Source organism: Labeo rohita, chromosome 13, assembly GCF_022985175.1.
Source record: "Labeo rohita strain BAU-BD-2019 chromosome 13, IGBB_LRoh.1.0, whole genome shotgun sequence".
Lineage (NCBI taxonomy): Eukaryota > Metazoa > Chordata > Actinopteri > Cypriniformes > Cyprinidae > Labeo > Labeo rohita.
The window spans coordinates 2773497-2798234 of record NC_066881.1 but is presented as its reverse complement, the minus strand read 5'-3'; the positions used below and the strand labels follow the sequence as shown (position 1 = coordinate 2798234).

At 40.5% G+C, this 24738-nt stretch overlaps 2 protein-coding genes across 3 annotated transcripts in view; one reads left to right on the top strand and one right to left on the bottom strand.

Annotated features, from left to right (window-relative positions):
• The window catches only part of LOC127175580 (uncharacterized), a 106819-nt gene extending 92367 nt beyond the window's left edge, over positions 1–14452 (top strand). The window contains exon 2 of the mRNA XM_051126732.1: positions 13282–14452. Within this exon, the coding sequence (XP_050982689.1) occupies positions 13507–14406 (900 nt within the window). The 5' untranslated portion in view covers positions 13282–13506 and the 3' untranslated portion in view covers positions 14407–14452. The remainder of the gene's footprint in view (positions 1–13281) is intronic.
• Positions 1–24738, bottom strand: part of plpp4 (phospholipid phosphatase 4) — a 230496-nt gene that overhangs the window by 21623 nt on the left and 184135 nt on the right. For both annotated transcript variants that reach the window (XM_051126733.1, XM_051126734.1), the window contains one exon: positions 702–872. In XM_051126733.1, coding sequence (XP_050982690.1) covers positions 702–872 — 171 coding nt within the window. The remainder of the gene's footprint in view (positions 1–701; positions 873–24738) is intronic.

Here is a 24738-nt window from a genome sequence, read left to right as displayed (position 1 = left end):
AACAAAATAAAACAGTACACGAAATGTAGAAGTAAATCAAACAGATTAAAGTGTAAAAGAACACACACAAAAAAAAATGAAGAATATGAACATTTTAAGATATATAAAACCTGTAAATACCATACAAGACTTTCTTTCCTCTCTGTTACAAGCAGTGTCAGAAACAGAAAGTTGCACAGCCTTTGCTGTTCACACACAACCAGAATTATTTATAACTGCATTATTTCTGCCTTTCTCCAACCACCACCTACTGTTAGAGAGCTTAATTTAATTTATTTAGTCTCCTTAGCTACTTTTACGCAGCATACATGCAGTGTTGTTCAATTTAACTTTGTAGATGAAATAAATAAATAAATAAATAATAAAATAATAATAGTAATAATAAGAAGGATAATAAATACCATTTTAAAAAAAATGTTCTAAAAGTTGAAACCTTTTGTAATAAGGTATCTAGGATTATTCACAGTATTTTAAAAGTGCCAGTGATAATTTTTCCAGACTTCTTGTCAATGATCTCAACTCTGTGTGATATTAATTTAGTCAGATTAGTTTGTGTTCATTTGTTACTTAGATGAACACCAAATTTTATAAAGAATAATGCAGAAATTCAGAAATTTCTATCTCTGACTGTCAGATGATGACACACACATACTGGCTAAGCAGTTCCATGCTTTTGTGGAACACTGCTGCAAACCTCTAACCTTGCCAGTGATGCTTGTAGTCGCAGGTGCGGGACAGGGCAATCATCATGGCACTGTAGAGGGGCAGGATCATAGCGCAGAGACGCCAGCTGCGCCCACGTCCGGCAGCTGTGAAACACTGCAACTTGCCCGCCAAGTAGAATGAGGTAAAGCCCAGGCCAGAGAAAGCAACTAAAACAAAAGGTGAAAGAAACAGGAATAGAAAATATTAAAAGTTACTGCAAAGTCCTTTAAGAAACAATATAAAGTAGGAAACATCACAAGAGACCTCTTATCTAAATTGTATCCTAGACAGCAGCGATATTAAATAGATATAAAATGCTGTCTCATTCTTACAGAAAAAAAAACAACCAACCAATAACAGTAATCTATGATGTGTTTCCTTAAAAATTTTAAATGAGATCTTAATAATGTCTCACGTGTGCTCATATTTGCAAAATACCAAGCTCTGCAATCAAATATCAGATCTCAATATGAAATAAAATAATGTCTTATCAATTCTTTCCAAACCAAAATATCTGAGTGTAACGTTTTTAGTTCATTTTTAAGTTTATTTTTGATCGGTTGTCATGTTTTCTGTTTTAGTCTCATAAGTTTACCAGTTAGTTAATTAGATCTGCTCTCCTCGTTCTCTGCCTATTTGTTACCATGGTTACAGATTCACATGAGTCCTCATTTCAGGGGGTATTCAAGAAAGCAGGTTATGTGATATACCTGGGTAAGTTTTTATGGGTATGTAAGCAGATAAACTCAGCTTTCCTACGGTTCCAAAAATAAAGGTAACTTTCAGGGTAAGTAACCATAGCAACTCATTCTCTGAACATAACCTGCTCCAGAGTAGGTTATGTTTCAGAGCTACTTTACTAAGATTGAGAAGAATTATTAAAGAAGAATTACTGCACAACCACCATTTATGGTATTGTGACGAGTCGGCTGCCTCCCCCCCCAATTATCAGCTTCACCCCGTCGGTAATCACCGCCCTTCACCAGGCTCCCGACGGGAGTGGGCGTGTGGGAGGAGGAGGGGCGGGGAAACATCCAGGTCTGGCGGCGTGTGTTGAGGCACACCTGATGTGAATGAAGCCTCATCACCGCCGCTGTTAAAATGCAGAGCGCGCCTCTCCTCAGGAGACCGGTCTCGTCCCTGTGCATGCACGCTGGTGTCCTCGTGAGTCCAGCAAGGGTGCGTCGAGGGAACGGACGCCGCCGAATGGACGTGAGACGGCTGACGGGCCAGGATGCCGGGCCGTTCCAGAAGTGCCGTAGTGGAAAGTCCGTGGAAGGTGGATGATGCCGCTCAGAAGAAGCCGCCCCCCCCCCCCCCGTGCATCACGGACTTCACCGTGTTTGGCCGCCGGACTCCGCCCCTTACCTGGACCCTTCCCTTCTGAACACTGCCCCTCCTTCACGGAACCCCTTCACGCTGAGGACACCAGACTCCCTGTTTATTTTGGACACTTTTATTTCCCCCTTTTGGACACTTTTTGTTGATATTGTTCAATAAAAGCCTCTCCGAGGCCTGACGCCACGCCCACTGTGTCTGTCGCTTTGCTCCATCCTGTGACAGTATGCACCTAGTATGTACCTTTTACATAGTGACTTGTCGATTCGTCGTTCTGTTGAGAATGTCTTGTGTGTTAATAGTAAACATAGTAGTAAAAGTAGTAAAACTTTTTTTTTCCTGAAGTTGCAATGTTATATAGTCACATTTATCATAAAACACTGATAAAAGCATATATACCCCCACTTTATTAGTGTTTAAATAGTATATGTTTATGTTAAACTTTATTCTTGAACACATGGCACTGTATTAAGCAGTATATAAAAAGTGGTTATGTTGCTCATCAAAACATTTCTGAAACATGTGTATTTGTCGCGAATTCCAGAGTCTCATCACATCTTAGCTGACCTCCTAGAGCCTCATCCCGTCTCAGCTGACCTCCCAGAGTCACATCACATCTCAGCTGTTCATCGAGAGTCACGTCTCATCTCAGCTGTTCACCCAGAGTCTCGACGCGTCACAGCTGATTGTCCAGAGTCTCATCACTTCCTGTCTGTTACACCTAGATTCTCAAGGACTGTACTTCTGTATCCCAGACTGGTACCCACTGCTGGTGTCAGCATGTGCAGCTGGTATCCCTAAACCAGTGCTCTCTAACCCGTCTGTCCCCGAAGTAATCTACTTGTCTGCTGCATTTCCCATATGGGGGATTACTTTCTGGTGTGTATGGGCTGCGTTCACTACCACTGAATTTCCAGAGCCAGCAATGTCTGTGGAAGGATTGCCAGAGGTGGCGGCTTTCTGCAGAACCTCCTGAAGCAACGTTTTTCAGTTCAGCCCTGGTTACGATAGTGGCATCCATTTACAAACTCCCTATCTGTCCTGCCACAGCTATGAAGGCCGTCTCTGGACTCTCTCTCTGTCCTGCCATGGCTATGGAGGATGTCTCTGAACTCCCTGTCTGTCCTGCCACGGCTACGGAGGCCGTCTCTGAACTCTCTGCTAGTCCTGTTCTGGCCAAAGAGGCCATTTATGAACTCCCGTTCAGTCCTGAGCCAGCCATGGAGGCCGTCCGAGAACTATCTGTTTTCCCTGAACTATCTGTTTATCGTACTGCTGCTGATGAACCTGATTGTGAATTGCCTGTCTTGTCAGTGTCTGTCAATGGGTCTAATTATGAGCGTTCTGTCCATCCTGTGTCTACCCATGAATCTGTTCTGAAATTATCTGTCTGTTCTCTTATTTCAAGTTATATGTCTGATGAAACCTGTCTGTCCAGTTTCTATTAATGGGTCTGAAAGTGAATTGTCTGCCTGTCCAGTCTTAGCCACTGAACTGTCAACCAGCCTGGCTTCAGTTGATACTCCCAACTTTGAACTGTCAGTCTGTCCTATCTCTACCCCTGTATCTGTTTTAACTACCTACCAGTTCCATTTCCCTCAGTGAATCCGATTTTGAACGATCTGTCCTGCCAGTCACTGCCCCCGAACTGTTGGCTTCTGCAACTGTCTATGCCTTTGATTTTTCAATCTGCCATTTCCATTCCACCCAACAAACTTAATATTGAACTGTCTGTTTGTTTAACCACTCTCGAGGAAACTTACAATGAACCTTATTGCGCTATCAGTCATTCCCAGGGATAGTGTTGATAAGTCTACCATGTTCACCGTCTTGTTCCTCGATGCCATAGATGCTTTGTCTGTCTCTTGTTTCTTAGTTTTTCCCAGGCTCCAGTCTCTGCTGTGGTGGTCTTCTTCTCCCCATGGTGGGCTTCTGCTCCGGCCTGCTGGTCTTCTGCGCCATCTGCTCTGCCCTGGTGACCTTCTGCTCTGTCCACTCCGCCCTGGTGGGCTCCTGCTCCGTCTGCTCCGCCCTGGTGGGCTCCGGCTCCGTCTGCTCTGCCGTGGAGGGCTTCTGCTCCGTCTGCTCCGCTGTGGTGGTCTTCTGCTCCGTCTGCAGAGGCAGGCTCTGTCACAAATCCGGTCCGTGGCTTTCCGTCCACTCCCCACCAGATGTCGCACTGTCACTACATTGACTCTCACACTACACAAACTGTTTGAACACGTGCTTTCACAGCTGGGTTAAGTAAAATTATATTCCTCACACATTCAGCAATAAATGGCAATAATTCCCGTTTACTCCCCAAAAAATCTACTGCAAAAAGGGCAAAGCTGATGTTTCACAGCCGTCCTTTTAATTATTTTCACTCAATATATTAGGCACTGCCCCACACAAGCTGTTGCAACGTGCATAAAGCCTGGAGAAACCACTCCTGGCAAGCTAAGGGACGGTAAGGGACTGTAAGGGACCATGGTAAAAGTGTACGTTTTTTGCTGCATTGATCATAAGCTGCCTGATTCAGAAGTTAGCATTGCTTCACGCATTGCTACATTATTGACATGGACTCCATGAGTTATGTGACTGACTCAAGAACAAGTTCAGATAAAAATCTTCACTCCCTGCACGAAGGAGGATATCAAGAGATTAAGCATCCTGGCTAGATTTCACTGTCCATTCATCTGTGAATGTCTTCAGGAAGCTAAGCTAAGTTCCTTTTTAAGGCTCTCAGGTTACTGGCAACATGCTTGTTGCTAAGGCTATCCATGTTGCTTAGGCTTATTTAGTCGTTTTCAGTAAAATGCTCATGCTAAACTTATGTGATCATAATGACAATGTGTTTTACTTATTGGTTGTCACTGGTAACATGCTGTGCTTTAACCCAGGGGTGGTGAACATTGGTCATGGAGAGCTGCAGTGCTGCAGAGTTTTGCTATAACCCTAATCAAACACACCTGAAAAAGCTAATCAAGGTCTGAAAGGTTACTAGGAATCAAAAGGCAGGTGAGTTTTTATTAGGTTTGGAGCTTTACTCTGAAGGGCTACGGGGTTCGCCACTTTGTTTTCTGCTTTAACCTATCCAGTCAAGTTGCCTTTATCTGCATAGCAGTATACAGCAGATTCAAGCAGCTTAGTGGCGATAAGACAGAAAAAAAAATAGATTGAGGTGCAAACAGAATCATTTCCACTGTGGCGCAGCTCCAAACAGACATGGTAAACAGTTGTTGTTCAGTTGAAGTCAGTTCAGCATTTAGTCTTTTTGAGTATCAGACAAGCTTGTTCTATTTAGTTGTACTGGAAACATTCTTGTTCTTAAAGATGTATGTACTAGGTACATGCTTGCTTTTAATCTGTAATTGTATTGGGAATGTGCTTGTTCTTTAGGCTTTGGTTCTGTTGGAAACATGCTTGTTCTAAAAGCTATCAGGTTGTTACTGAGAATGTCGTCATCGTTGTTGTTGTTGTGTAAGCTTCTCAGGTATTGGCTACACACCTGTTAGGTTTTCTGGTTAAGTATGTGGGTTTTGGCAACATACTCGCTGGGTTATTGGGTAAAGGCAACATGCTTGTTGCTTGAGGCATTGAGACTTTTGCTGTCATTTTGTGTTGGGGGACATTGCATATTGTTTTGTTTTGGGGGATTATCGCTGCTCTGTGATTTTTGCTGTCGTACAAACTTGTACGTGATTTATTTTCCATTGGGAGAAATTGTTGATGCCTGTGTGGTCATGGCTTAGATTGTGTGAGTGGGATTTCTGAGCCAAGCCAAGCATCTCACAAGCTCCCAATAGTTTTTAAACATCAAAAACGTTTTGTTCATCTATCTGAAGTCTATAAACAGGAGCTAGGAACTGAATAAGAAAGATGAGGAACATAGAAACTTGCTGAACTTGTTTATTTTTTATTAATGCCCCAAAGCAGTATACAAAAAGTAATACAACCATCAACAAATAAAAATGATAGACAATGACAACAAAATAAAAAATAATAATAATGACAATTAATACAAGAAAAAGGGGGTGTTGATACATTACAAACTGAATTAAAAAAATAAATAAAAACAATTTAAGACATACATGCAAGGGTGTCATTAGGGGGTATATGTCACACCAGTGGACAGTGTTTTCCTCCCCATGTGCTCCCAGTGACCTAGTTTCTCCCTTGTCTTATTAGTCATTCTGTTCACCTGCGTTTCCCCAATTACCTCGTGGAGTTGTGTATTTATAGTGTGGTCTGCCCCTTACTTTCTGTCTGGTGTCTAACGTCAAATTTTGTGCTACGTTTGTTCCTGCTTGTCCCTGTGTTACCTTCTTGGATTGTAAAAGACTGTCGTTTTGTGTTCACCCACGTCTCTTCATTCTTCACTCCTCTAGTTGGTAACTGTGACAGAACAGGACAAACTACAAAAATAGTTTGTTTTGATCAATGTAGTCAGTGAGGGAGATGCCTTTATAGACACTGAAACTTATAGTTGTGTCGTAGATATCCAAATCGACGGGTTATCGGGCTATGTATACAAATGTATGTTTGTACATATGTGTGTGCGTTATCTATCTATCTATCTATCTATCTATCTATCTATATATACAGTACTGTGCAAAAGTCCTAGGCCACTAGTATTTTCATCAGCTAAAAAATGGTTTAAAGTCTGTCTTTTGCTGTAGTGTGTCAACAGGAAATATCAGATTACATTTCCAAACATTCATTTTGCCATTAATCGTAGTAATCCAGTGAGATTTTTGTTTGCACAAGGAGTCTGACAACTGTTCTGTGTCTTCATGTCATTCCAGGAAGACTGGATGATGATGAGATCAGATCTCTGTGTGGAGCACTGGCTGTTGTCACACTCCTTGTGCAAACAAAAATCTCACTAGATTATTGCAATTAATGGCAAACAGAATGTTTGGAAATGTAAACCGATATTTTTTACTGACACACTACAGCAAAAGATAGAAATAACTTACTTTAAACCATTTTTTAGCTGGTGAAAATACTAGTGGCCTAAAACTTTTGCACAGTACTGTGTGTGTGTGTGTATATATATATATATATATATAGATATATATAGATAGATATATATATATATATAGATATATATATATAGATATATAGATATATATAGATATATAGATACATATGCGGCTACATAACGGCTATATTTTACACTTTCCTTCTCTCAACTCAAATCAATACATGAGAGAACGTCATACATTTGCTTTGGAATTTGGCAGGTCTTAAATTAGTGTCGCATATCACTGCGTCCGTACGATTTTCAGATAAACTCACTCGTATCGAGTGTGGGGACATATAAACTTCTGACCTTCAGAATTCAACCTTCAGAGTACGCCTGACTCAATTCAATAGACTGTGGAAAATTAGGTCAACAGGGCCAACCCAAACACACACAGAAAACAAGGCATACATGTAACAGTTCACCTCCTCCCAGGAAGGCTCCCAGGCTCCTGCCTCCGCCTGATCCCCCCTGTGCTGTAAATCATACATCTGAGGAGGGAGGGTGGGGGTTCTGGAGGAGGGCGAGGAACAGAAAAGAGGCAAAAAAAAAAAAAAAAAAAAAAAAAGTCAAGTCCAGGGTAAATAATGCAGTCGACGTTCTGAATTCATTAATTTTGTGCAAAGCATACTGTTGAAGTTAACATCATTGAGCTGAACTGTGCATGCCTTGTTCAATTCATGCAATAAACGCATGTCCACTGCTGCGCTGTGGGCTGTGATTAATTTCATGGGCAATGCGGTAAAATTACAATTTAAATGCAGAAATTTATCAGAATTTAAAATAAAAATAAAGCTTCATATTATGATAAGGCTACTTTCTAAGACATATATATCCTACAGTTATGGCAAAATTAGGTTCCTCCAATTTTAAAAAAATTAAGAATCGGAATGAATCAAAAACAACAGTGAGGAATCGATTCCTATCGATTCCAGAACCAGGAATCAGACTTGATTCCAAAATTTTCAGAATCAAACAACCCTAGTCTCCGGACTTTCTAAGCAACGGGAAACTTTCTTCACCACAATGGAAGCTCCGCCTCTCCATTCATTTGACTGGACAATGGAAAAAAAAAAAACGTGATGGCGTCAGGCACTTTTCTGCTCAGATTTTCTTTTTTTTTTCTTTTTTTTTAAATTCAGGCGCTCAGAACGCTCGGCAAAAACGCGAGGCGCCCGGGGCGCATAAACAGCACGCATAACACTCACTGCCAATAGGAAATGATTCAAAAATGGTGCCTCTCACTGCAAAAACGCAATCTGTCTGATCGGGGCCTTAGAATGTATTTGCTGCATTTTTCATTTAGTATGTTTATTTCTTAAAGGATACAAACAGTAGATATTCAGTCAGTTTAGTTTAAAGGGACAGGTTTAGTGAGTGGTCTTTTGGCATCTCCCTGTTGTCCTGTTTGGCAGGTTCACTTATTTAAGAAAAGTACTCTGAAGTTGTAAAGAATGTCTGAATTAAAGAATTCAGGTGCTTTAAATCTGTATATGTATATATATATATATATATATATATATATATTATTTTAAAAAGTTAGAATTGAGCAGAGTTTTTTTTTTTTAAGTTACAAAGTATAGCTTTAATTTAGAGTTTGTTTGAATTTTGAGGTTTTTTTACATTTAATTTTCATCAATAAAATTTTGTCTCTTTGTCAATCAGTATGTTACTGAAACTCTTCTGGGCTTCATGGGGGCTTCAGTAACATGACTTGAAATGGGGTCCTTCGACTAATTAAAGTTTTCTTTGGAATTGGCCAATTTAAAATATCACAGAGGACATGGTTTTCAGTGACAAAATGTTATTAAATTCCTACGCTTTATGAATTATGCCAGAGGTGTTTATATGCATTTCTTTTTAGTTTATAAAATAGGTAATTCATTGAAACATTCTTGAGACAGTCACACCATAGGACAATTTTGAGATTTGGAAAAAAAAAAATAATAATAATTAATACTGCAGATTTTAAAACAAAAGGTCCATGTAGCACATAGAAATGTTTAACCACATTTTAAATATAGGCAATACTAATTATATTCATTTTTATCTTGTGGGACAGTGAAAATGCCAAATGTTATGTCAGCAACCCATATACATGAGCAATATCAATATGAGTGTGATACTGTGTTTATGCAAGAGTATGATGCCACAAATATGTAAATAAATAAGAAATAACCACATAGTCTTAAAAAATCCTTTTGTGTGTGGAACCCTTCTGCCATGGATTCAAATCTCAAATTGACACTTTAAAAAAAAGATGAACCCAAACCTCTATTAATAATTTGAACACATCACTTTAAAACTAGTAACAAAGGAACAGGGAATTACTGTATTGATGTTAAAAGCTCATTGTATTATGTAGAGTAGTTTATTATAACTAATATAAAATATCACTTTCAATATAAGTCTTTGTTACTCGCTCACTCAAAGATAGTCCCTTGTCACCATTGTAACATTGTAACCTGTAATGAAGTCAAAAGGTTTATCAAGCACAATTTTCTCCAAAACTTTTTAAATGAAAGGCGAGACAGAAACAGTCTGATTTGTTTTTTTTGTTTTTTTTGTTGCTTTTTTTTGTTTGTTTGTTTTTTAGAATAGAAGGACCCAGTGAAGGCTTTTTGAGCAGAGGAGTGACCATGGCCACTTTAAGATTGGAACTGAGCCAGTTCCAACACTTACTGATGAGAGACAGCAAACCTGGCCCAGTCGAATCGAGGTGAATGATATTATTAAAACAAAATTATGGTTTAAGCTTGTCAATCATCTCTTTCAAATACTAAAAGAAAACCACAAAAAAAAAACATTAGTAGGTATAAGCAATACATTTTGTAGCATTCGATGGTTTACAGTAACATAACCCCTTTATAATGCTTCACAGAAATTATGATATTAACATTTTAAAAGAGCTGACACCCTCATAAGATAAATCCTTAACTTTTCCACACAACTAGGCATCTATCTCAAGAGCTTTAAATTTAGACCTAGAGTGCTCATTAAAAGAGGGGTTTCTGTAGATGAGGTTTTGTGCCCTGGGCAGCTATTTTTGCCCATCACCACTGTAAATATGGTTAATTAAGATTTCTTGGTTCTCCCATCAGATTTAAACAGTTATAACGTTGCACTGATATCCATAAATAAGAATTAGAGCAAACACAATTACGGTTCTTCATAAATATTAATACAGCAATATGTGAATTCCTGCAAGAATAAACAGGGTACTAATGAGATCATTGGATCATCAAAGAGAAGAGGTTTTTTTCCCCATCAAAGAGGCTTTTCTTGCAGGCTCAAAATTAAGGTTACTGAAAAACTTTTTAAGAAAGGAATATTAATAGAATATCTTGGCTGCAAATCAGTGCAAAGTGCAGTGCATTTGTTTGCGCAGTGTGACCTAGTTTCTGTTACTCGTTGATTATGTAATTTTGTTCAGGTGTGTCTTGTTTACGATCGTCATTTGTATGTATTTAAGTTGTTTTCAGTTCACTGTTCTCGGTCTGGTCTACTATGTCCCAATGTGTGTCTCCTGCCTGTCTGTGTTATGGATTTATCCTCCTGTGGATTTATTAAACACTATTTGCATTAATCTTCATTTTTTTGTGCGTTCATTCACCGTAGTGAGACAATGACAATGCAAAAACAAATGAGATCCACACACGAAAAAATAGGCCAAAATGCTCACATGGGTTTATTGTCCAGAGACCACAAAATAACAAGTGCAAGAGTGTAAAACGTTTTCAGGCTTAACCCTTCGTCAGTGCCATGTTTCCAAACACACATCTGTGTCTATTTACCACGGTATATTACCATTTTAATATGCTGATCATTTATTTTAGATCCATACAGATTACAGAACATATATTATTACAGTACACGTAATGAATCCTAAAGAACATGAGTCTCACAAAGAACATCATCCAAAATAGCTGAATACCAACATCACATCATTAAAAAGTACCAACATCACATGATTGCAAAAAATCACAAGCATACTATAATACATCTTCAGCAGGTGAGCTAATATAAATCAACATTTCTAAAAAGCAATTAAGAATCTTTCCTATATTAATTCCTAGGGGATGTAAAGTAAAAATCGAAGATCCATTTACACTCCTTCTGTAGAATTCTCCTTTCCATATTTCCACCTCTATGTACCGGTATTACATGTTCAATAACTACAAAATTTAAATCCGAAATAAAATTGGACATGTCATTAAAGTGACGAGCAACTGGAGATTTCTGATCTTTTCTTCTGATTGCGCTCATGTGTTCAATAATTTGTATCCTAATTTGTCTGTTAGTCTTAACTACATATTGTTTTCCACACTGACAAGTTAACAAATATATTTCATTGGTCAAACACGTCACAAATTGTTTAATTTTATATGTACAATTTGTTATACTACTTTGAAAGATCTCCTATGGATATATGTACATGCCACACACCTAAGACAGAAAAAACAACAACATCCTTATCTATACGTCCATCAGAAAAAGAATTGACAAAAGTGTCAGATTTAACCAAAGAAACCTGATATGTCAAGCTCTATAATAAAAAAAGACTCTCACACACTGGATCACTTTTCAATATGTACCAATGTTTTTTGATCACATCCTTAATGGCTTGACTATGCGCAAGTAAGTGGTAGTACAAACAATGGAATGAGACTTTTTTTTGTTGTAATTTATCTATGTATTCGATGTTTTCCGTGCTTTCTCCAAAGCGGCATCCAACCATTTCTTTGTATATCCCCTAAGAATAAAACACTTACACATTTTTAAAACTTGTTCAAAATCTGATTCTACACTACAAATACGTTTCAGACATAGAAACTGAGTACAGGGTAACTCTTTCTTTAAAGAAGTTGGATGAGCACTTGCAGCATGAAGAATACTATTTTTATCCGTTGATTTGGAATAGGAAAAAGTTCCTGACTGTACTTGTATCCTAGTATCGAGACGCTTATCAACAATATTACAAAAAGTATCTAATCGCTGAGCTGTTCATCATAGGACAAAAAAAAAAAACACTGCATGGGCGTAAAGGTGGTTTAACATTCCCTAAAGTGTATTGTCTTTGAGAACTGTCTTTATGATAGAAATAATTTAATTTGATTGATCTATAGAATTTGAACATCTCAACTTGAAGTTGAAAAGGATCAGTAGGGTTAGGAGGAACATAAGACCTCGCTCTCGTTGATCGCTCGTTTTTATTCTACAACCGCGAGTGCAGCGTGTTTGTAGTGTGTTAGCCGGTTAGCTTGCCATTCACGTTTACTTTTTCTCTACGCCTTTTTCTACACAAGTTCATCAGACAACAGTGGTGAGTTGAAATCGTTCTACAACTACGGTGAGTAATGGCTTCTTCTCCTTTCCTGGTAACCTGCATCACCGGTCATATGTATAGTTTATCAATCTCTGTCGGCAGCGAGGGATTCACATGTGATAAATGCAGGGAAATAGTTAGGCTGACAGAGAAGATTTCAGAACTTTCAGACACGCATTCAAACTTTAATCGAGGATAGTAAGAATGTGAGGGCATTAGATACGGCTAGCTTAGGAAGTCCCGTACATTGTTCGGTTCCGGTAACTTCGCCTTTGCAGCAGGGCAACTGGGTGACTGTGAGACGGCATAGTGGCGGGTCAAAACACCGCTCTTCCGTTCCGATCAGAACATCAAACAGGTTCTCCCCACTCAGTGACGCACCCACTGAGAAACCTGATCAAAGTGCTCTAGTTATTGCGATTCTATTGTACGGAACGTGAAAATAGAGACACCAGCCACCATAGTCCAATGTTTACCGGGAGCCAGAGCGCCTGACATCTTGGCAAATTTAAAAGTGCTGGCTAATGCTAAACGTAAATTCAGTAAGATCGTTATTCACGTCGGCACAAATGATGTTCGACTTCGCCAGTCGGAGATCACTAAAAATAATGTTAAAGAGGTGTGTGAACTTGCAAGTACGATGTCAGACACTGTAATTTGCTCTGGCCCCCTCTCTGCGTACCGTGGTGATGAGATACACAGCAGACTGTCGTCACTAAATGGCTGGATGTCTAAGTGGTGCCCGCAGAATAACATAGGTTTCATAGACAATTGGACAAGTTTCTGGGGCAGACCTGACCAGTTGAAAAGAGATGGTCTTCATCCCTCCAGGGGTGGTGCTGCTCTTCTCTCTAGTAATGTGGCATATAGTCTTAGAGTTTGCACTTGACTAACTGGGGCCCAGGTCAGGAAGCAGACAGACTGGCTAATCCGACCGTCTGCTAGCTGCCTCACGTCACCAAAATCAGTTAATTCTCAGCACATAGAGACCCTTACACCTAGATATCATGCTATAGAGACTGTGTCTGTTCCCCGAGCTAGACAATACAAAAGACGTCCAAACCAATTTAAGAGTAACAATCTAATCAACGTTCAACAAATTAAAAATTTACATAATACAGAGAAACAAATGATAAAACTTGGCCTTTTGAATATCAGGTCCCTCTCTACAAAAGCGCTTTTTGTAAATGATATGATCATTGATCATAACCTAGATGTGCTATGTTCGACAGAAACCTGGCTAAAATCAGATGATTACATTATCTTAAATGAGTCTACCCCTCATGATTACTGTTATAAACATGAGCCACGTCTAAAAGGTAAAGGGGGAGGTGTTTCTACAATTTATAGCAATATTTTTAGTGTTTCACAGAGAACGGATTTCAAGTGTAACTCGTTTGAAGTAATGCTGCTTCATATAACATTATCCAGAGAAACAAGTGTTAATGATAAATCCCCTATGACGTTTGTACTTGCTACTGTATACAGGCCACCAGGGCACCATACAGATTTTCTTAAAGAATTCGCTGATTTTATATCTGAGCTGGTGTTGGCTACAGATAAGGTCTTAATAGTAGGTGACTTTAACATCCATGTTGATATTGAAAATGATGCACTGGCAGCTGCATTTACAGACATTCTAAATTCTATTGGAGTTAGACAACATGTGTCAGGTCCCACTCATTGTCGAAATCATACTCTAGACTTAATACTGTCACATGGAATTGATGTCAATGCCGTTGAGATTCTGCAGCAAAGTGATGATATCTCTGATCATTATCTAGTCTCGTGTATTCTCCAGATGACTAAAACTGTAAATTCAACTCCTTATTACAAGTATGTTAGAACCATCACTTCTACTACAAAAGACTGCTTTCTAAGTAATCTTCCTGACTTATCTGAATTCCTCAGCATGTCCAATAGCTCAGAAAAACTTGATGATGTAACAGAAACTATTGACTCTCTCTTTTCCAGGACTCTAGATACGGTCGCTCCTCTGCGCCTAAGGAAGATTAAGGAAAATGTCTGACCCTGTGGTATAACGAGCACACTCGCGCCCTAAAGAGAGCAGCCTGGAAAATGGAGCGCAGCTGGAGGAAAACAAAATCAGAGGTTTTTCGTACTGCTTGGCGGGAATGTACCCTATCGTACAGAAAAGCGTTAAAATCCGCCAGATCTGATTACTTTTCGACTCTTTTAGAAGAAAACAAACATAACCCTAGGTATTTATTCAATACAGTGGCTAAGTTAACAAAAAATAAAGAACCAACAGGCACTGACTATGCCCATCAGCATAGCAGTAATGACTTCATGAATTACTTTACTTCTAAGATCGATACAATTAGAGACAAAATTGTCACTATGCAGCCGTCAATTACAGTGTCGCATCAGATAGTGCGCTATAGATCTCCTGGGGAACAATTCAACTCATTCTCTACTATAGGTCAGGAAGAATTGTATAAACTTGTTAAATCATCTAAACCAACAACTTGTATGCTAGACCCTATTCCATCTAGGCTACTAAAAGACTTGCTTCCAGATCTCATAGATCCTCTGCTAAATATTATTAATTCATCACTGTCATTAGGATATGTCCCCAAAACCTTCAAACTGGCTGCTATTAAGCCTCTAATTAAAATAACACAACTTGACCCCAACGAATTAACTAATTACAGACCTATCTCGAATCTCCCATTTCTGTCGAAGATATTAGAAAAGGTTGTATCCTCACAGTTATCTTCCTTCCTACAGAAATATGATATCTGTGAGGATTTTCAGTCAGGTTTTAGACCGTACCATAGTACTGAGACTGCTCTTATTAGAGTTACAAATGATCTACTCTTGTCATCCGATCGTGGTTGTATCTCTCTGTTAGTGCTACTGGATCTTAGTGCTGCATTTGATACTGCTGACCACAACATTCTCTTGAATAGACTTGAGAATTATGTTGGCATTAGTGGTAGTGCATTGGCATGGTTCAAATCGTATCTATCTGACCACCATCAATTTGTGGCAGTAAATGAAGTGGTATCATATCGATCACAAGTGCAGTACGGAGTACCGCAAGGCTCAGTACTAGGGCCATTACTCTTTACGCTTTACATGTTACCCTTGGGTGATATCATCAGGAAATATGGTGTTAGCTTTCACTGCTATGCTGATAATACTCAGCTCTATATTTCTTCGCGGCCCGGGGAAACGTACCAATTTGAAAAACTAATGGATTGTGTAGTTGAGGTAAAAAATTGGATGACAAGTAATTTCTTACTGCTAATTTCTGAAAAAACAGAGGTGTTAATTATTGGGCCTAAAACCTCAGCGTGTAATAACCTACAACACTGTCTAATACTTGATGGCTGCTCTGTCAATTCTTCGTCATCAGTTAGGAACCTAGGTGTGCTATTTGATGGAAATCTTTCCTTTGAAAACCACATCTCTAGTATTTGCAAAACTGCATTTTTCCATCTCAAAAATATATCTAAACTACGACCTATGCTATCAATGTCAAATGCTGAAACATTAATTCATGCATTTATGACCTCACGGTTAGATTATTGTAATGCTTTATTGGGTGGTTGTTCTGCTCGCTTAATAAACAAACTCCAGCTGGTCCAAAATGCAGCAGCTAGAGTTCTTACTAGAACCAAAAAGTATGATCATATTAGCCCGGTTCTGTCTACACTGCACTGGCTCCCTATTAAACATCGTATAGATTTTAAAATCTTGCTAATTACTTACAAAGCCCTGAATGGTTTAGCTCCTCAATACCTGAGCGAGCTCCTATCACATTATAGTCCCTCACGTCCGCTGCGTTCTCAAAACTCTGGCAATTTGATAATACCGAGAATATCAAAATTAACCGCGGGCGGGAGATCATTTTCTTATCTAGTGCCCAAACTCTGGAACAATCTACCCTACAATGTTCGGGACGCAGACACACTCTGTCAGTTTAAATCTAGATTAAAGACCCATCTCTTTAACCTTGCTTACACATAACAAATCAACATATTCTTATAATTCAAATCCATTAAAGGATTGTTAGGCTGCACTAATTAGGTCAACCGGAACCAGGAACACTTCCCATAACACCCGATGTACTCAGTGCATCGTCAGAAGAATGGCATCTACGCTAATATTAGTCTGTTTCTCTCTTATTCCGAGGTCACATTAACCACCAGATCCAGTCCGTATCCAGATCAGATGGTCACTGCAGTCCTCCGGATCCAGTCCGAACCCAGCCCAGATGGTGGATCAGCACCTAGAGACGACCTCTACAGCCCTGAATGTCAGCGGAGTCCACATCAACTAGATGAGCCCCAGAGACGGATCCACAGTGAAGACCACATCACCTAGACGGCTGTTGGCACAAGACCATGGGAACTTTGGCCAGAGGAGAACTGGCCCCCCCGACTGAGCCTGGTTTCTCCCAAGGTTTTTTTCTCCATTTGTCACCGATGGAATTTTGGTTCCTTGCCGCTGTCGCCTCTGGCTTGCTTAGTTGGGGACACTTTCTCTTAACACAATATTGCATTTTATTTTATTGTTTTTGATTAACAACCTTTACCTAAAAAGTGAGTGTTTACTGTTACCTTTGGCATTGTTGATGTACTGTTTCCTATTTAATACTGTACAGCCGCCTTGTCACAATTCTGTATTGTTAAAGGCGGTATATAAATAAAGGTGACTTGACTTGACTTGACTTGACTTGACATACCTTTATTTAGAAGCTGCTTCTCATCAATAGATAAAAGGATGGAAGATAAAGGGGCTACTTACACTTTCGATATTATAATCATCCACTTGGAGATGCACGCAGTGTACCGCCCACATCAACGTAAACAAAGCAGCGAGAGTTGTCTTCATTGTTCATCTCAGCTATTTGCGTCTTGTCACTGGAAGACGACGCGCTGTGAGGAGTAAGATTTACATTTCCCTCAGAGGAAGAGTGCGATGTGACACACGGCGAGAGCCACCGAAGGTAGTAAGTCTTTTTTTTTTTATTAGCCTACTTACGTGAGTTGTTGTGTTACTGTGACATAACTTGTACACATTATAGTAGTTAGTTTTCCAAACTATAATTCCTGACTACATGTGCAATCAAATGAAACTTTATTAAGTGTTTCATTTCATTGCATTAAAATGTTTCATGATGATTTTTAATGTTCTATAAAATAAAAATGACGCAATATAAAAGTATTAGTGTTTACACTGTAACACTGAATGATAGAGTCTAAGATTGTTTAGACAAAACCTTCGCAATGGATCAAGTTGAACTAGCGACCCTCTGCTTGGCTGATTCGCTGCTTTTCCGCCGCCCTCAGCATCGCAGCAGCAGCGGTCCCAGCTGATTCCCCTTCCGCCATCCGGTGAACCTAAAGAGCTTATTTCTAAGAGGTACGTTCTAAAAGAGCAAATTTTGTAGCAACATTGTTGCAAATGTTGCGCTGTGAGTGTGGCTCGTGCAGCATGCATGGTGCAGAAGAGCAGTGAGTGCGCACTCACTAAGACAGAATGCTCTTACTGAGAGTATGAGTCTCGCTCTTCTCTGCTCTCTGACCTCCTCCACAGAGACAGCCCAGCTCTGTCATTTCTTCTCTCTCGGCAAAGCTCGGAGAAAGAAACAGCGGAGTCAGGGAGCTATGCAACCGGGTCTCAGCGATCCCACGCCGGCGCTGAGCCCGCGTGCTCATTCTCTCCGAGGCACTTTGATCTGCCTGCGTGTCTTAGACGTGAGGATCATCGCCCCTCGATATACTGAGTGGCTCTATCCCTTTAGGCGGATCGGTTCAGAACACTGTTACTGACAGCTTTGCGTTTGTGTGTTGTAAGGGAGACAGGCTGCTTTCTCGAAAAAGCGGTCTGCCCCGTTCGCTCGTGGAAGGCGGCCCCGCCTCCCCGCTCTCCTGTTTTTTTCCTTGCAGTTTTCTCGGAGGACGTAATGGTGAGCTCGCGAGTTGAGTGATCAGGCTTGAGCATTTTCATGCCCACTCACATTCTATAGCCGTGTCTCATTATGAAGGATGCACCCTCCGGAGGCTACAGAACGCTGTCACATCTATTGCTGGCAGCTTCGCATTTGTGTGTCGCGTCGCTGAAGCTGTGTTCACAGAGGCCAGCTGTTTTCATTATTAAGCAATCTATCCGTGTTTCGCTCGCGAGAGGCGGCCCCACCTCCCCCTCTCTCGCATTTCTCTCCTTCTAGTTACTGCGGAGGAAGAAAAGGCGAACTCGCAATCAAACTTGAGTGATTTAACGCCAGCAAAACCCCTTGTCACATGGCCTGAGGCCTGGCAGGCCATCCCCGGAGTGTCAGACTGGGGTTTGGGGATAATTAAACGAGGCTGTACACTTCAATTCGCTCAGAAACACCCGTGTTCAGCAGCGTGGTTCTCCATCTCGGTTCAGAGCAAGGATACATGTCTTGTGCACCACGGTGGTGAATCTGCTCTTATCATCCGATCGTGGTTGTATCTCTCTGTTAGTGCTACTGGATCTTAGTGCTGCATTCGATACGGCTGACCACAACATTCTCTTAAACAGACTTGAAAATTATGTTGGCATTAGTGGTAGTGCATTGGCATGGTTCAAATCGTACTTATCTGACCGGTATCAGTTTGTGGCAGTAAACGAAGAGGTATCATATCGATCACAAGTGCAGTATGGAATACCGTAAGGCTCAGTGCTGGGGCCATTACTTTTTACGCTTTACATGTTACCCTTGGGTGATATCATCAGGAAATATGGTGTTAGCTTTCACTGTTATGCTGATGATACTCAGCTCTATATTTCTTCACGGCCCGGGAAACATACCAATTTCATAAACTAACTGATTGTGTAGTTGAGTTAAAAAATTGGATGACAAGTAATTTCTTACTGCTAAATTCTGAAAAAACAGAGGTGTTAATTATTGGACCTAAAACCTCAGCTTGTAATAACCTAAAACACTGTCTAATACTTGATGGCTGCTCTGTCAATTCTTCGTCATCAGTTAGGAACCTAGGTGTGCTATTTGATGGCAATCTTTCCTTTGAAAACCACATCTCTAGTATTTGCAAAACTGCATTTTTCCATCTCAAAAATATATCTAAATTACAACCTATGCTCTCAATGTCAAATGCTGAAACAATAATTCATGCGTTTATGACCTCAAGATTAGATTATTGTAATGCTTTATTGGGTGGTTGTTCTGCTCGCTTAATAAACAAACTCCAGCTGGTCCAAAATGCAGCAGCTAGAGTTCTTACTAGAACCAAAAGTATGATCATATTAGCCCGGTTCTGTCAACACTGCACTGGCTCCCTATTAAACATCGTATAGATTTTAAAATCTTGCTAATTACTTACAAAGCCCTGAATGGTTTAGCTCCTCAATACCTGAGCGAGCTCCTATCACATTATAGTCCCTCACGTCCGCTGCGTTCTCAAAACTCTGGCAATTTGATAATACCGAGAATATCAAAATTAACCGCGGGCGGGAGATCATTTTCTTATCTAGTGCCCAAACTCTGGAACAATCTACCCTACAATGTTCGGGACGCAGACACACTCTGTCAGTTTAAATCTAGATTAAAGACCCATCTCTTTAACCTTGCTTACACATAACAAATCAACATATTCTTATAATTCAAATCCATTAAAGGATTGTTAGGCTGCACTAATTAGGTCAACCGGAACCAGGAACACTTCCCATAACACCCGATGTACTCAGTGCATCGTCAGAAGAATGGCATCTACGCTAATATTAGTCTGTTTCTCTCTTATTCCGAGGTCACATTAACCACCAGATCCAGTCCGTATCCAGATCAGATGGTCACTGCAGTCCTCCGGATCCAGTCCGAACCCAGCCCAGATGGTGGATCAGCACCTAGAGACGACCTCTACAGCCCTGAATGTCAGCGGAGTCCACATCAACTAGATGAGCCCCAGAGACGGATCCACAGTGAAGACCACATCACCTAGACGGCTGTTGGCACAAGACCATGGGAACTTTGGCCAGAGGAGAACTGGCCCCCCGACTGAGCCTGGTTTCTCCCAAGGTTTTTTTCTCCATTTGTCACCGATGGAATTTTGGTTCCTTGCCGCTGTCGCCTCTGGCTTGCTTAGTTGGGGACACTTTCTCTTAACACAATATTGCATTTTATTTTATTGTTTTTGATTAACAACCTTTACCTAAAAAGTGAGTGTTTACTGTTACCTTTGGCATTGTTGATGTACTGTTTCCTATTTAATACTGTACAGCCGCCTTGTCACAATTCTGTATTGTTAAAGGCGGTATATAAATAAAGGTGACTTGACTTGACTTGACTTGACTTGACATACCTTTATTTAGAAGCTGCTTCTCATCAATAGATAAAAGGATGGAAGATAAAGGGGCTACTTACACTTTCGATATTATAATCATCCACTTGGAGATGCACGCAGTGTACCGCCCACATCAACGTAAACAAAGCAGCGAGAGTTGTCTTCATTGTTCATCTCAGCTATTTGCGTCTTGTCACTGGAAGACGACGCGCTGTGAGGAGTAAGATTTACATTTCCCTCAGAGGAAGAGTGCGATGTGACACACGGCGAGAGCCACCGAAGGTAGTAAGTCTTTTTTTTTTTTTTTTTTTTATTAGCCTACTTACGTGAGTTGTTGTGTTACTGTGACATAACTTGTACACATTATAGTAGTTAGTTTTCCAAACTATAATTCCTGACTACATGTGCAATCAAATGAAACTTTATTAAGTGTTTCATTTCATTGCATTAAAATGTTTCATGATGATTTTTAATGTTCTATAAAATAAAAATGACGCAATATAAAAGTATTAGTGTTTACACTGTAACACTGAATGATAGAGTCTAAGATTGTTTAGACAAAACCTTCGCAATGGATCAAGTTGAACTAGCGACCCTCTGCTTGGCTGATTCGCTGCTTTTCCGCCGCCCTCAGCATCGCAGCAGCAGCGGTCCCAGCTGATTCCCCTTCCGCCATCCGGTGAACCTAAAGAGCTTATTTCTAAGAGGTACGTTCTAAAAGAGCAAATTTTGTAGCAACATTGTTGCAAATGTTGCGCTGTGAGTGTGGCTCGTGCAGCATGCATGGTGCAGAAGAGCAGTGAGTGCGCACTCACTAAGACAGAATGCTCTTACTGAGAGTATGAGTCTCGCTCTTCTCTGCTCTCTGACCTCCTCCACAGAGACAGCCCAGCTCTGTCATTTCTTCTCTCTCGGCAAAGCTCGGAGAAAGAAACAGCGGAGTCAGGGAGCTATGCAACCGGGTCTCAGCGATCCCACGCCGGCGCTGAGCCCGCGTGCTCATTCTCTCCGAGGCACTTTGATCTGCCTGCGTGTCTTAGACGTGAGGATCATCGCCCCTCGATATACTGAGTGGCTCTATCCCTTTAGGCGGATCGGTTCAGAACACTGTTACTGACAGCTTTGCGTTTGTGTGTTGTAAGGGAGACAGGCTGCTTTCTCTACGAAAGCGGTCTGCCCCGTTCGCTCGTGGAAGGCGGCCCCGCCTCCCCCGCTCTCCTGTTTTTTTCCTTGCAGTTTTCTCGGAGGACGTAATGGTGAGCTCGCGAGTTGAGTGATCAGGCTTGAGCATTTTCATGCCCACTCACATTCTATAGCCGTGTCTCATTATGAAGGATGCACCCTCCGGAGGCTACAGAACGCTGTCACATCTATTGCTGGCAGCTTCGCATTTGTGTGTCGCGTCGCTGAAGCTGTGTTCACAGAGGCCAGCTGTTTTCATTATTAAGCAATCTATCCGTGTTTCGCTCGCGAGAGGCGGCCCCACCTCCCCCTCTCTCGCATTTCTCTCCTTCTAGTTACTGCGGAGGAAGAAAAGGCGAACTCGCAATCAAACTTGAGTGATTTAACGCCAGCAAAACCCCTTGTCACATGGCCTGAGGCCTGGCAGGCCATCCCCGGAGTGTCAGACTGGGGTTTGGGGATAATTAAACGAGGCTGTACACTTCAATTCGCTCAGAAACACCCGTGTTCAGCAGCGTGGTTCTCCATCTCGGTTCAGAGCAAGGATACATGTCTTGTGCACCACGGTGGTGAATCTGCTCTTATCATCCGATCGTGGTTGTATCTCTCTGTTAGTGCTACTGGATCTTAGTGCTGCATTCGATACGGCTGACCACAACATTCTCTTAAACAGACTTGAAAATTATGTTGGCATTAGTGGTAGTGCATTGGCATGGTTCAAATCGTACTTATCTGACCGGTATCAGTTTGTGGCAGTAAACGAAGAGGTATCATATCGATCACAAGTGCAGTATGGAATACCGTAAGGCTCAGTGCTGGGGCCATTACTTTTTACGCTTTACATGTTACCCTTGGGTGATATCATCAGGAAATATGGTGTTAGCTTTCACTGTTATGCTGATGATACTCAGCTCTATATTTCTTCACGGCCCGGCGAAACATACCAATTTCATAAACTAACTGATTGTGTAGTTGAGTTAAAAAAATTGGATGACAAGTAATTTCTTACTGCTAAATTCTGAAAAAACAGAGGTGTTAATTATTGGACCTAAAACCTCAGCTTGTAATAACCTAAAACACTGTCTAATACTTGATGGCTGCTCTGTCAATTCTTCGTCATCAGTTAGGAACCTAGGTGTGCTATTTGATGGCAATCTTTCCTTTGAAAACCACATCTCTAGTATTTGCAAAACTGCATTTTTCCATCTCAAAAATATATCTAAATTACAACCTATGCTCTCAATGTCAAATGCTGAAACAATAATTCATGCGTTTATGACCTCAAGATTAGATTATTGTAATGCTTTATTGGGTGGTTGTTCTGCTCGCTTAATAAACAAACTCCAGCTGGTCCAAAATGCAGCAGCTAGAGTTCTTACTAGAACCAAAAAGTATGATCATATTAGCCCGGTTCTGTCAACACTGCACTGGCTCCCTATTAAATATCGTATAGATTTTAAAATCTTGCTAATTACTTATAAAGCCCTGAATGGTTTAGCTCCTCAGTACCTGAGCGAGCTCTTATCGCATTATAGTCCCTCACGTCCGCTGCGTTCTCAAAACTCTGGCAATTTGATAATACCTAGAATATCCAAATAAACCGCGGGCGGCAGATCATTTTCTTATTTAGCACCCAAACTTTGGAACAATCTACCCAACACTGTTCGGGACACAGACACACTCAGTCAGTTTAATTCTAGATTAAAGACCCATCTCTTTAACCTTGCTTACACATAACACATTAACACATTTCTATTATTCAAATCCGTTAAAGGATTGTTAGGCTGCACTAATTAGGTCAACCGGAACCGGGAACACTTCCCATAACACCTGATGTACTCAGTGCGTCGTCAGAAGAATGGCATCTACGCTAATATTAGTCTGTTTCTTTCTTATGCCGAGGTCACCTTAACCACCAGATCCAGTCCGTATCCAGATCAGATTGTCATTGCAGTCCTCTGGATCCAGTCCGTACCCAGCCCAGACGGTGGATCAGCACCTAGAGACGACCTCTACAGCCCTGAATGTCATCAGAGACCACATCGACTAGATGAGCCCCAGAGATGGATCCCCAGTGAAGACCTCGTCACGTAGACGGCTATCGGCACAGGACCACGGGACCTGGCGAGTCCTCTGTGTCTGGCCAGAGGAGAACTGGCCCCCCCGACTGAGCCTGGTTTCTCCCAAGGTTTTTTCTCCATTTGTCACCGATGGAGTTTTGGTTCCTTGCCGCTGTCGCCTCTGGCTTGCTTAGTTGGGGACACTTTATCTTCACTTTATCTTCTCACAATATTGTATTTTATTTTGTTGTATTTGATTAACTACCTTTTACCTGAAAATTGAGTGTTTACTGTTGCCTTTTGCATTGTTGATGTACTATTTCCTATTTAATACTATACAGCCGCCTTGTCACAATTCTGTATTGATATATAAAAGTAAGTGTTTACACTGTAAAACTGAATGATAGAGTCTAAGATTGTTTAGACCAAACTACTGTCATATACTCTGTTCACGAATAGATGTTTATGACATGCTTAACGATAATAAATTAGTTTCTCAGACATAAAATGGCTTTGTTTTGTATAAGACATACAAATAATGCTTGTGTTTATGACTATAAAATCATATTTATTTATTTGTTTATCGTATAACAATAGGATACTATTAGTTTATTATTAATACTATGTTAATGAATAGATATTTAACGTGCTAAACAATAATAATTAGTTTCTCAGATATAAAATGCCATTTTTAAAGCATGTGTGAGTCTATTACTACAAAATCATACTATATGTATATATTACAGATGCTCCTGATATTAACATGCTCACAGATGTTTTTTTTTTTTCTCTCTAGTGATCTGATTCCTGCACCACAGA